Source organism: Orbicella franksi, chromosome 15 (assembly GCF_964199315.1).
Source record: "Orbicella franksi chromosome 15, jaOrbFran1.1, whole genome shotgun sequence".
Lineage (NCBI taxonomy): Eukaryota > Metazoa > Cnidaria > Anthozoa > Scleractinia > Merulinidae > Orbicella > Orbicella franksi.
In genome coordinates, this window is record NC_138159.1 from 11,398,937 (window position 1) to 11,412,772 (window position 13,836).

The 13,836-nt window shown below is 37.5% G+C and overlaps 2 protein-coding genes across 2 annotated transcripts in view; one reads left to right on the forward strand and one right to left on the reverse strand.

Moving 5' to 3' along the window:
• The first annotated feature begins 717 nt into the window (after positions 1 to 717).
• LOC145469933 (alsin-like) overlaps positions 718 to 13,836 on the forward strand; it is a 69,319-nt gene continuing 56,200 nt past the window's right edge. Inside the window, exons 1-4 of the mRNA XM_081453753.1 lie at positions 718 to 2,602; positions 5,442 to 5,538; positions 5,690 to 5,767; positions 9,433 to 9,545. Of these exons, the coding sequence (XP_081309879.1) occupies positions 813 to 2,602; positions 5,442 to 5,538; positions 5,690 to 5,767; positions 9,433 to 9,545 (2,078 nt within the window). The 5' untranslated portion in view covers positions 718 to 812. The remainder of the gene's footprint in view (positions 2,603 to 5,441; positions 5,539 to 5,689; positions 5,768 to 9,432; positions 9,546 to 13,836) is intronic.
• The window catches only part of LOC145470011 (uncharacterized), a 130,968-nt gene continuing 129,469 nt past the window's right edge, over positions 12,338 to 13,836 (reverse strand). Inside the window, exon 2 of the mRNA XM_081453842.1 lies at positions 12,338 to 13,687. Coding sequence (XP_081309968.1) covers positions 13,059 to 13,595 — 537 coding nt within the window. The 5' untranslated portion in view covers positions 13,596 to 13,687 and the 3' untranslated portion in view covers positions 12,338 to 13,058. The remainder of the gene's footprint in view (positions 13,688 to 13,836) is intronic.

Genomic DNA, 13,836 nt, shown 5'->3' on the forward strand with positions numbered 1-13,836 from the left:
ATAGTCGTTTTTCTGAGTTTTGGATTCTTGTACCTCCATATGTAATCAAATATTATGTTGTTTACTTCAACAGTAAACCCATTTGGAGTGTCTAAAACACACTGAAAATAAAAGTTAGTTTGACCATTGCTAAAGTTTTGACTATATTTACCCCTCCACATGTAAATACGTCTCGAGACGACCAAATGTTAAGTGTCTTTTTAAGTTAGGCAATTTTTTAAAGAAGTTTTTTTAGTGGCAAGTTCTTCATCGTATGAAAAATATTCACTCAAGGCGTAGACAGGCTCAGCGCTTAATTTTAGATTAAAAATTAAGTCCTTTCTCTGAATTAAAGATCCTAGCCAAAGTATTTATGATTTAGACTGATTTATTCGGAGACCAGTTTTAGAATTATTGTAGCAGATCAAAAAGCCTATGAACAGACCGAATATCTTTAACAAAAACAGTTGTGTCATCGGCGTACTGAATTAATACCGATCAGTACAAAATGCGCGCCAGTGTCAACTGAGCGAAGGTGCCGCCATTCGGGCCGGAAGTAAAATGGAATGCGTAGAGCTTTGTAATTTTCACTTCTGCTGCACATTCATTTTTACACCCCAAAATCGAATTTTTGGGTGTATCAAGAGCTACTCGTCAACGACATTTTAAGACGAGTAGCACTGGGGACGAGAATGGAATCGTTCCGCTGGAGATCCTGCACATGCGCAGACATTTTTCAGCCATGTTCAGGGAGACGACAGGGAGACTATATTGCATGTTACCATGAAGTGTAAACTAAACCTGTAGGCAACTGGTGGTGTAAATGTCGATAAATGAATCCGTCAAAGGAAGAAAAAGATGGCAAGGATGATTTTGCCAAGGGAATTGCATATTTCTGGAGGTCGACGAACTTAGAACCTCGCATAAGGAGCGTCGCATTAAGTACTGGAATATCAAAGGTAGCCTTAGGAAATAGCCACACTTTGCTTCTTACGTTTGATTCCCAGTTGCTTTCCGTCGGGGATAATTCTTTTGGCCAGCTCGGTCTTGGTGACCTTAAGCCTCGTCGGGAACCGACAGTTATTCATTATTTTCGTGAGAAACGTGTGCTTGAGATTTCTTGCGGCGGTCAGCACAGTGGTGTCGTTTGTGCAAGTAATGAAATCTTCTTCTGGGGAGATTCGTCGAGTGGACAGTGTGGTATTGGAGATATAAAACTGGTTAACCAACCTACACGAGTCCAGTTTGAACGGTTTAATACCCGGGATACCAGAGAAACAAATCCTTCTACGCAGCAAGACAAAGACAAAAAGACGAGCGAACCTGTGATCATACAAATTGCATGTGGAGATTCCCACTCACTCGCAGTGTCTACTGATGGCGAGGTCTGGTCATGGGGTACCGGTTGTCAGCTGGGACATGGTGTAGAGATTGATCAAGTAACAATACCAACCCAAATAGAGTTTTTAATTGGAAAGCATGTTACATCAGTTGCCTGTGGAGCATATCACAGTCTAGCTGTTATTCAAGGGGATCTGTCATATCCTACTTTCATGCTTTCAAGGGGCGATAAAGATTTAACGTCACTGACAGGAAAACCTCCAAAACGGGAAAAATTAAGGAAGAAGCAAAGAAAACTGTCAAAGAGATCATCCCCAAAACATCTGATCATGGGAAAGCATGAGTCGCATAGAACTTTAACAGTTGACATGGTTACTTGCTCATCAAACATTGCAAAACCTAGTGTTACAAGAACTTATCTCAGCTATGAGCCTGTTGTCACTGAGAAAAGAGCTGGGAGTACATCTGGGGTTGTGGCCAACACATGTACAGTGCTTAATTTGGGCCAGGATCAGAGTAAAGAAAAAATCTTGAATAATGAACAAAGTAAATTGAAGCCATTAAGTAGTTGTGGTGTCCATGCAGGTGCTGTTGTTTCTGGCCAAGATGAGGGAGAAGTTGCATCTCACTCATCTATTGAGAGAAGTACAAACAGCAATGGTGCATCTCTAATTGTTTGCAAAAGTGCATTACAGGAAGCCAGGATCGACAAATCTGTGAACATAGACAGTGAGAAAACTGAGTCTTTTCAAACACAATCTTTCACTTCCATTGAAACTACAGAATCAAATGAAAACAGTTTTTATTCCAATTCACCAGATGAATATCTCTCTGATGTTTCTCCCTTTAGTCTTACAAGTGCTACAAGTGTTACATATTTTGCAAGCACTGATTCTGACTCAGAGGATTCTCTTTCAAAAGTTTGTCAGGACAGGAAACCAAAGGAAACAGTGGGTGCAGTGGTTAGTAAGAATTCATCTGGTTTTTACAGTGCTGTTGGTAGCAGACTGATCAGACCTGACGTGAACCTCAGCAAATTGACCAGTGCCGTAGTAGGATCAGTGACTGGCATGTTTACGACTTCAGTACCTGGACAAATTTCTCATTTTGATCCTCCCAGAGCTGTGATGATAAATACCCCTTGTAAACAGTGTGGTTTGCTTGGTCTTTGTCTTTGTGATGCAGCTGGGAGCAAATTTAAACTAGCTGGAGCAAACACTCAGGTGTGGTCATGGGGGAGGGGAGGCTGTGGACAGCTTGGCCTGGGAGACACAGAAGATAGGTAAAGACTATGATTTAGTATTCCATGCGATGATTCCATGAGCATATATAGTCTACATGTATGTTTTGCAACCCTCATAGCCTACATTAAAAGCAGAGCATGTTATTACTTACCAATTTGTCATCATTCTAATGCAGTCATTTAAGGATTTTATTCAGAGTTTTGTCGTAATAATATAAGTAAGTTATATACAAAATATGTTTTGGATGTTCAAAGTCTATTATCAATTGCCAAATGTTTAGAATTTAGATGAAAATGTAGAATACTATGTGATTATTATACAGCATGAAAATAATAGATGTTGAACTTCGGAATGCTGGAAACAAGTTTTCAAAATATGATTTTTAAGAAAACCTACACTTGTCTTGATTTGCAAGCCTCCTCATTAACTCTCTAATTATGTGTTATTCTATTGATTATTTACATAGTAAAATATCAATTTTTTGATTGCACTTTCTTCACCTCTTTTGTCCTAGACAGAGAGTCTTTGACTTTGTTCATGATAAGTACTTTTTCCAGGGCTCAAAATAACAACCAGTCAATGGACAAGGTCCAGCCAGAATGGTGACTTGAGCGGCCATAAACTTCACTTGCCAGTCATGATGATCGGTCAGTGGTGACCAGTCAATGTTGACCGGTCACATTATTCATTCTCAAATAAATGATAAAATCCTCAACTGTAAATCTTAGAGTTTATCTCTTTGTAAAAATACAATAATTTTTATGACTTCTCATGTGAAAACGTACACCAACAGGTATCTGTTAGAATGGCTAAATGTTGTTCGCTTACATTATGTGTTTAAGATCGATAGGATGCAGTTTGAACAGCTGCGGTTATCTATTCAGAAAAATATTCAGCCGTTTGAATGGCTGCTGCAATCCGTTGGAAAAATAATCATCTGTATGAACAGCAGAGGTTTTCAATTTGGAAAAATATTTAGCCTTTCGAATGGTGTAGGTTTTCCATACAGCAAAGGGAATCTGATCCGAGTCAGCTTTTCATGACACTTTAGTGTAACTATCACACTTTTGCCACAGAGCACCTTTCTTTGTTGGCATAAGTCTTGAAGGTATTGCTCTGCAGATGTCAAGATGTTTGTCATTTCTTTCACTTTTGCTGCACAAAAATCAACGAAACAAGATACCAAAACAAAACATTTCACTCATTATTTTGTCTAGTTGTTTCCAACTTAGGCACTATCAGACCCCGGGACATCAAAACACTCATTCTGCAGTCTGCTTCCGGTTGTTTCCATGAAGCCGTAAATGTAACATTGAACACAAACCCAGTATCTAATTCAGAACCAACTGATAGAAGTTACTGTTACAAAGTGGATGAAAATAATTATAAACCAACAAAAGCTGAAGGCCTTATCAATATCTTTATCTGTAAAGTTATTTTATATGTTCACAAATGAAATTTGAGACTTTCTCAACTTGTTGCCTAGCATGTGACCAAATTCTACCCACTATGATAAGTGAATGATAATTGATCATTAGTTTTTCGTGAGCTAAAACTCCCTCTAAATATGACTGCAACAGAGTTAAGGTCTTTTAGGGCTTACACTTTAGAACTTAATTTTTAGTCACATCGTTAAGAAACTTACCAACACGTGTAGTGTAACTGTAGCTGTATTCGTAGTAATGCAACAAATTGTTGTGCATTGGCACAGGTGAAAATCAAGGATCAAGTTTCTTGTGCCATTTGACAAAAGCAATGAAGATTTGATTCCGAAAGTTTAATTTTAAACAGAAAAGAGTTTGTAGCTATTCTCCTGTGGAGAAATTTGAAGTGGAAGTTCCTTTATTATTATTATTATTATTATTATTATTATTATTATTATTGTTGTTGTTGTTGTTGTTATTATTATTATTATTATTAACAATTTCGGGAACATAAATTCTTTGTAGAACATGTGGAAAAAAAAAAAAAAAACAGTCATGTGATTCAACATACCGATCGCAAAATTCAAAGTTTCATCAAATGTGCATCCATTCAATACTTTTTCTTTGGAAGATGGCTAGAATTCAACAAACAGCATGCCACTTCATTGAGCTGCTGAGCCCTGCCAAGGCTATCTTTTTTTGAGTCTTTGTAGAACATGTGAAAAAAAAAAAAACAGTCATGTGATTCAACATACCGATCGCAAAATTCAAAGTTTCATCAAATGTGCATCCATTCAATACTTTTTCTTTGGAAGATGGCTAGAATTCAACAAACAGCATGCCACTTCATTGAGCTGCTGAGCCCTGCCAAGGCTATCTTTTTTTGAGTCTTTGTAGAACATGTGAAAAAAAAAAAAACAGTCATGTGATTCAACATACCGATCGCAAAATTCAAAGTTTCATCAAATGTGCATCCATTCAATACTTTTTCTTTGGAAGATGGCTAGAATTCAACAAACAGCATGCCACTTCATTGAGCTGCTGAGCCCTGCCAAGGCTATCTTTTTTTGAGTCTTAAGCTATTCTCTGTAATGAGCCACCTTTAAATGGTCTAGCAACAACTGGAAGAAACAAATTATATTTTTGGGTTGTTGGGCCATCATTACTTTGATTTTTTTGAAATTTCTTGACCGGTCACAAACGAGATGTGACCAAGCTAAAATTAGTTTGGCTGGTCATCATGGTTGGGCACAGTCTGAAAATTATTTTGAGCCCTGTTTTCTGAGCATAAGTTGGAAGGTTCATGACTGTTGCATGACAGAGGTTGATGTTATCTTCTACAAATTTCGTCCTTGTTTGCTAAAACATATTGACTAACGGGTATTGATCACACTAGATCCACCTTTAGTTACCTTTTTGAATAGCTTCACTCAAGGTAATGTTACCTTTACAGATTTTACCCATGCTGTGTGAAAGAGCTAAGTGATGTTGGAGTAATCAAGTTAGCAGCTGGAACCTTTCATTCATTGGCTCAAACAGTTTGTTCTCAGGTTAGAACTGCTGCAAAATAAATTATGTACCTTCTCTGATGGAGAGATTTGCCCTTTTTGCTTGGATTATCAAAAAAAAAAAAAAAAATAGAAATCAGGAAAATACTAAAGTACTAAGAATATATAATCTGATCTACTTTCATTCTGGCAGGTCTTCTCCTGGGGAGACAACTCTTGTGGTCAGTTAGGACGCAAGAAAAGCATGGCCTTACAACCCAAGAAAATCAGGGTAATTATGGAATTAGAAGTACATGTAGTTGTGAGGTTACTGCATTGAATCTTTGTATTAGAAAGTGGCTAAATTAGCCTTTATTGTTTGTATGACCCTTATATAATGGCTTACCTGATGCATGTAAATAATGATAAATGATGTCACTATCTAAGTACAGGGTAAACATCCTTATTGATGACTCATGAAAATTTATGTTTGCTTAGTACATTAGTGGAGATGATTGGACCATTCATCAAACTCACTCAATACTGTTTCTGTGGTCTGTTTTACTGGTAGGGTTGTACTCATTACAAGTGTTTGGGTGACCTGAAATGATTAAGTCAAAATGGCATTGTGATGAAAGACAGCTGTTGAGTGAAAAATGAATGGTTCTGCTTACATTAATTTACAAGTTACCCTGATAACATCAGAGAGTAGCTGCCAAATTGATCCTCCTTTGTCAAACACAGTTAGCAACAGTAATTGAAGGCTTTCGTGCAAAAAGGACATAATTATGTAGCATTTTGGGCTGATTTTTATTTTTTGCAGGATCGAGCTAATTTTTGGCAGACTGACTTGTTTTGACGTGAAAAGCATCGTTGCGTAATTGTTTTTGATGATTTGCACTTTGTTTTTGAGAAATAATGTATGCAAAAAACTCAGTTTTCCAAGGGTACACACAAATGTATCTTTTGGAGATCTTTTGTTGAGCGAAAAACAACCTTTGTTTTGCTAAATGATGAAGTCACTGAGGTATGGTATTTGCCACTAGTTTTATTATTCATATAATTACACCATTCTCTTACTGTTGCTTCGTTAGCGCATGCGAATAAGGCGCTGAACAGGCAGGATTCGAGTTCGTTTTGTTGTGACACCGGTTCAATACGAGGTCGGTCGATTTTTTTTTTCTGGTCTTTTGCTCTACTTCTTTCAAAAATCAAAACGTCTATTTAAAAAAGCTGTACTGTTGAAGCTGCTAAAAGTAACCGTTTAAGTTCGCGCCGCGTCAAAATCCACCTCGGAAGGATTTGCTCCAAAAGATGGCGCTTGGAGAACTGAGTTTTTTGCATATGTTATTTCTTGAAAACGAAGCACAAATCAACAAAAACAATTATGCAACGATGCTTTTCATGTCAAAACAAGTCAGTCTACCAAAAATTAGCTTGATCCTGCAAAAAATAAATATCAGCCCAAAATGTTATATATGCCCTTTTTGCACGAAAGCCTTCAATTATCTTTAACAGAGTGGTAGTCAACGGACCAAGAGACCCCCAGCTAGTGTCAATATTTAAAGGTTGCAGTGAATGTTTTTGTTGATTTACACTTTTTCATTGAAAAAAGAAAAAAGAAAAAAAACCAAATTGGATAGAACAGTGTTCTTACCTATCAACATTAACTGTCTTATGAAGTCATTTAAGGTTATTGTAGACCTTCAAGGGCTGATTTTGTTGAAAAAATATTTTCACACCAAATTCAAGACTTATTATCTGAATTTCCAAAAAAATTATTTTGAAAACTTGAAATGCAAATGAGTTATCAACAAAACGTGATTTTTTAACCAAGTCAATGATCTCCAATTAAAGTGTATCAACCTTTGAGTTGAGCATTAACAATTTTCCTGGCAATATCATCGGCAGACTCATATTTCGCTTCATTTGTTTATCCCTTGCGTCTTGCCATTTTTTACACAGAAATTTTCACTTTTGTTGATTGCTTTTGTCTTGTAAGTGATAGACTTGGTGATTTTGCTCGGTCTTCACATTCCCAAATTTGAAAGCAAACACAAATCGCAAAGAAATGTTTTGTCGCTGCCCTCTTCTGGCACACAAGTTGATTGCCACAGAATTACCAGTCTATTTAATTGCTGATGTCTGACATGCATATGGCAGCCTTTTCAGATGCTCCTCAGGCTGATGAATTACACAATCATTTAGTTCTAATGTCAACAGATATCCGCACTTGACTTGGCTTGCCAAGTAAGCCTGTGCAAAAGCTATTCAGCCATCATTTCTCTTTTTCTGTTTTCCTTCTTGTCCATTTATCTGCTGATTCGATTTACAAGCTGCTGAATGTTTCATGGCAGACTTCGCATTTCCTGATGTAAAGTTCTTTGTAAATATTAACATTGCACATTTAACAGGAAGAATCAAACATTTCTGATTCAAATTGGCTGAGATATCTTTGTACATCATATTTGATCAACATCTGGTTGAGTTTATGATGTCATCACTTAGCTAATTTGCATATTTAAAAAACTTGAATATCTCTGGAATGAAAAGAGATATTTGAAAATAGTAAACAGCATTGTTACACCACAAAATGTAATAATCAACACAAAATGCAATACTAACGTGAAATGCAATAAGAATCGTTGCAAAATGTAATACTAATGCAAAATGTAATAACATTGACGCAAAATGTAATAAAAAAGTCAACGCAAAATGTAATATCTTTTCAATGCAAAATGTAATAACTTTTGTAATACATATTGTATTAAGGCAAAATGTAATAATTTGTGAATGACATGTACAATATCTTGAAGCCAGTATTATGACTTCGCCAACATTATCCTAACATAGGTAATATTGTGACACGTAGGTGAATTGAATATTTGGTTGAATTTGATGTACAGGTTTTGTTTCGAAAAAAAAAAAATGTGCAGTAGCTTTCAGTTTGAAAGCTCTGAGGATTGGAATCAGGTGGAATATCATGTTGTAACCCATCATACTTTCACAATCTTCAACTCCAGAGATAGTGTTTTGAATAGGCACCGTGTTGTTGTTGAAGGGTGTGGTGATTGAAGTATATGGGTACAGTCAACTCAAAACTTAAAAAAAAATTATGAACTTTAAGTTGAAAGAAACTTCCGTTATTACGGACTCTCGATCGCTTTTACAGACTTAACCAACACATGTTCCGGTGTCAGGACTGGAACATGTGTTGGTTAAGTCTGTTAAAGCAATCGAAAGTCCGTAATAATGGAAGTTTCTTTCAATCAAAAGTCTATAATTTTTGCTCGGGATTCAGCAGCTGTCCATATTAGTGGGGTGTTTGAAATAGCGAGGTGTCTTCAAGGTGAGAAATGACTGTACTCATATATTCCAATCACCACACCCTTCAATACCAATGCAGCGCTTATTTGAAACATATAATCTCTGAAGTTGAAGATTGTGAAAGTATGAAGGGGTTACAAGCCGATGTACCACCTGATTTTGCCTGTACACCAAGTTGAACCAAATAATAGCATTCACCTACATTAGGATAACATTGGCCGAGTCATAATACTGGTTTCGAGATATCGTACATATTGTTCGAGAGTTATTACATTTTGTGTTATTACAATATGCGTTAGAAAAGTTATTACATTTTGCATTGAAAAGTTACATGCATTACATTTTGTGTTGACCTTTTTATTACATTTTGTTTCAATGTTATTACATTTTGCGGCGATTCTTATTACATTTTGTGTTGATATTACATTTTGTGGCGATTATTACATTTTGTGGCGTAACAAGCATTTTTCTTCTCGTACAGATTACCTGTCTATGTTTTAAAATGGCTTAGATAGGAAAGATGCGATTTTCGTCATATATGTACAACCACTTTAAAATGAAAGTTGATTTCTAAAATGCCATATATTTTTCTTTTGTACGTGTTTCTATGAACATTTGCACTTGATTCAGTGTTTTTCAGATGTCATGATCTGGGACGTTGCAGCTGGGAGTCACTACTCCTTATTTATTGGTGATATGGCAATTAGCAAGCCTGATGTTTATCTCTGTGGTCGTCAGCCGAGGTAGGCACACAGCACTGTTGGTCAATATGTAATTTCTAAGTTAACTGACTTAAACAAAATAAAGAATAAAAACTTAAGATAACAGCATATGTTACAACCACGCTTCAGTTGTTATCATTTGGAGTTGAAATAAAACAAAGTAGTACATACACATATAATTATATATTTCTGCAAGGGTTTCATTATGGGCCAGGCATTGGGCAAATTGACCAGCTGTGAACAGAACTTTGCCTGGCTGCTTCACTGATAATTACTTCCATTAATAGTACTTTTGCTGATGAGCTGCTTTTATGTGTCTAACAGTTTTCTAAAAAGTTGAGCTTATTTCAAATCACTTCCCTTGCGTCGAGACAATTTACCCATTGATGATGTATTGCAAAAACAACTGGTCTGCATGGAAGCCTACTTGCAATGTGTCAAAATTATGAGCAAATCCACCTGTAATGTTGACTACTGGAGAAAGGATGCAACCAACCAAAAAAAAATATGAATTGCCATATTTTTCTTCTCTACTTGAGAAAAAGGGTCTGAAAGAGGTATGCAGAGTTGCATGTGAGACACACTGGTACTTTGAGTCCTGTAATGTTGGATGGATTTATTTATTTTTTGTGTTTAAATAGTACTACATGTATGAGTGGAGATCAGTACCATTTCCAATGCACTTATGAGATATTATATACAGGCACTTCCATTACCATTCCATTATTTTTTTATTGCATGACAGGGAAAAAAATACTGTAATATAAGTATTGTAACTAGTGCATGTATAAATAGTGCAAGTATAAGTAGTGTAAGTAGCAAGTACAGTGTAAGTGTAAATGTAAGTATAATATTACTATCTTAAGTAGTGTAAGTGTTTGTCTTGTAAATAAAATCGCATTTAAAAAAAAAAGAAAGCCAACGAACACTGGGCTTTATCTACATTATGATAGTCATGTTGACCATCAATTGCTACCATACAAGCCTATTAAAAACAATGCTATACGGAGCCTATTGACTGTCATCAACTTGGTAAGCTTTCACCAACAAGTGCGAGCTTCTCTAGACCACCTTTGCAGAACTTCACTATCCAACAAAGTTAATTGATTCAACAATTAAGGCATTCATACACAACCAAACCATTGGCACCAGGTCCAGTGTGCCTAAAGAAAACTCCAGCAAGGAACCCATCGTGATCACCATTCCGTTTAAGACCAAAGATTAGCCAATAACACAAGAAATCAGCTAAAGCCCTTGAGCAGCAAAATCAGCACGTGATCACAACCAGTGTTCACAAGGCAAAAAATCAGAGACTTTCTGAAACCCAGGGAACAGAAGCCAAAAATCGTCAGCAAACAATGCTCTGTGTACTATTTAAATGTGATCCATGTGATATGGACTACTGGTGTGTTGGATACAGCAACTGACAGTTACATCAGCATATTGCTGAACACAGTACCCTGAATTTGTCAATTGCAAAGCACATGTTTAGCACACACAGGATCTCAAAACCGGTTTTAACCCATTGAATCCCAGAACTTTTTGCCAAAAATGCATTTTGTGGACATTTTGGAGATTTTCAGGCTGGATATGGGCCAAATTAACTCCAATCTACTCAAAAAGACATTTGCAACACGACAGCATGCTTTTCTTTCCACTGGCATCGCGTTTTACGACATGTTTGCTTGTAGATACACAGAAATCAAAATTTCGAGAAAGTGACCTACGTCGTTAGGCTTTTCATTTTTTAATTGTTTTTTTTTGCCTTTCCTGTTTCCCCTTTTCTTATCTTTTTGCTGCAGTGATTGACCTTCTACTGGGCTTGCTTCCAGCATCATTGAGACGGGCAATTTTTACCCTGGAGTATCCACGTGTAGTCGCAGGAAATTTTGCTCTGGGTTTTTCACTCAAATTTGTGAGCATTTTCGTGCATATTTCAGGCTCCATTGAGCTGATCACTCTGATCTGGGTATCATTGGAAAGACCTTTTGCAACAAATTCCATTGTCTTATCCACTAATTACTAATTATACATGATCTCAAGCCAACTTGGCGTTGATTGTGGGGCTGACTTTACTGGAGAGGGTAACATCTGACAGTAGCAAAACTGATAAACTAATGGCCTCGAAATAAACACAAAAAGGAAATTAATTAAAATCACTATGTACAACCTATAAATATGACTAATTTACAATATCTAAGTAGTAAAAATGTAAAACTGCTAGATACTAGTAAATGATTGAGTAGTAAATTGACTTTTTTAAAAAGTGATCCTTTAAAATGCTTTGTGCTTAGACTACGCTTAAGATCGACATTTAGCTTGTTCCATTCTTGGATTGCTCTTACAGTGAATGTCTGGCCACCTTCCGTGCATCTCTTGTAGCGACGGCAGCTTAAATTTAGATTACAGTATCTAGTTGTTTTATTATGGATGTCAGAGTTTTATGCTGAAGTGCTGGCATCTTTTACGACCATTACCGGCTAGAAGACATCGCAATGAAATGAACTTGTGCTGTGTGTTCACGGACATTTTCCTGTATGGGTGATTTTAAATGGCATATGACAAGTGTTCATGACTAGACCTGCTACCCTTGCCAGTGTGGTAAAGTCTTCAGTCGTAAAGATGTTAGACTCCGCCATCAAAGGACTTGTCCTAAGTGATCAGACTCTCAATCCCTGCAACTTGGCCCCCACATACCCGGTGAGCTGACACCCAAGACAAGTACCACACCCTTCTTACTCTGGTTAGAAGCCAACTTGCAGAGTACGAACAAGACCTACGACCTGCATTTTTGTGTACCAGGCAGGATGCAAATCGTGGGACCCACCTTGAGTGGAAAGACCACATGGTTCAGGTTGTCCAAACTGATACAGGATACAGTTACCTATTTTTGAGATGACACTTGAGACTGTGTATGTTTTCGACAAGCCTTGTACTGTTATGGCTCCTCCTGGCAACCGATGTTCACAAGAATGCAAGACAACATGGGTGTTACCTTTCACTCAGGAATACCAACCATCCCTTGGGAAGAAGTGTTTCCCCCAGAACAACGTCCTAGTCTGTTAGTGCTAGATGACTTGATGAGAGAAACTGTTGACTCAAACCAAGTGATGGATTTACTCACTAAGAAGGCTCATCACTTCAATCTCTTCGTGATTGTGGTCACACAAAACCCGCATGCCTTAGGCAAGCACAGCATTGGAATGAATCGCAACTATCAATACACGATCCATTTTAGAAATCCAGCTGACACCCATTATGTTAAAACACTGGGGCAACAATGGATGGGTGATGTGAAACATTTTATGCCTCTGTATGGACAAGCCACTACTCAGCCCTATGGGTATTTAGCGATGGACCATTACCCACAAACCCTAGAGGAAATACACTTTCATTTTAATGTATTAAAAGATGAACCAGGGTATATTGGAGTTCTACAACCCATCAAACAACACTAAATCTTGTAAATACAGGTGTTTAATAAAACTGTTAAAGCATATCTTAGAATTCAAAGTACGTATTCTTTGAATTATGTCAAACAGCATCAGCAGTTTTCACTCTCCAGGAACCTGTTGTTCTGTAAACAGCCTGCTCAGTAGAAATTGCCTCGTGAATGGCCAGTTCTGTGGATTCTAACCAGTCATATCTCTTTTCCTCCATTAATTTGTCTCTGGTTGCCACTACTTCTCGATAGATGGGGTCCTTTTTCAAGGCATGCATCCATTTCAGATCTTCCAACAACGCATCTCTCAGGTCTTCTCTGTAAAGAGGAAGCAGGCTATTGTATGCCTTAACAACTGCCACTTCCTGTGAATCGCCAAGTTTCTGAAACTCGGTTATCAAGGCTTCAAGTTTTTCCTTATGTTGCACCTCGACTTCATCTTGAATGCCTACCCATGGAATTTTTTCTTCATCTTCTCCCCCCTTTGGTTCTTCATCTTCTTCCTCTGGTTTGTCATCTTCTTCCTCTTCTGATTCGTCCTTTGGTTCTCCATATTCATCACCCTTGTCGTGTTTGTCCTCATCCACCATCTGTTCATCATCACTAACGTCCCTCTCATTGTACTCCATTGTAAGCTGTATGGTCTGACCAAACGTCTCACGACATACTTCCTTTTATAAATTTTTCAGAGTGTTGTGTGTTCGTTGATAAACGTCATACACTTCCAGTCAATGGGTTGGCATTAATGGCGGTGGCGAATTGTTGGCGTTGACAGCGGCGGTGGTGGTGGTGGCGTTGGCACTGACAGCGGTGCTGGCAGCGGCGGCAGCGGCATTGGCGTTGATGGCAGTGCTGGCAGTGGCGGTGGCG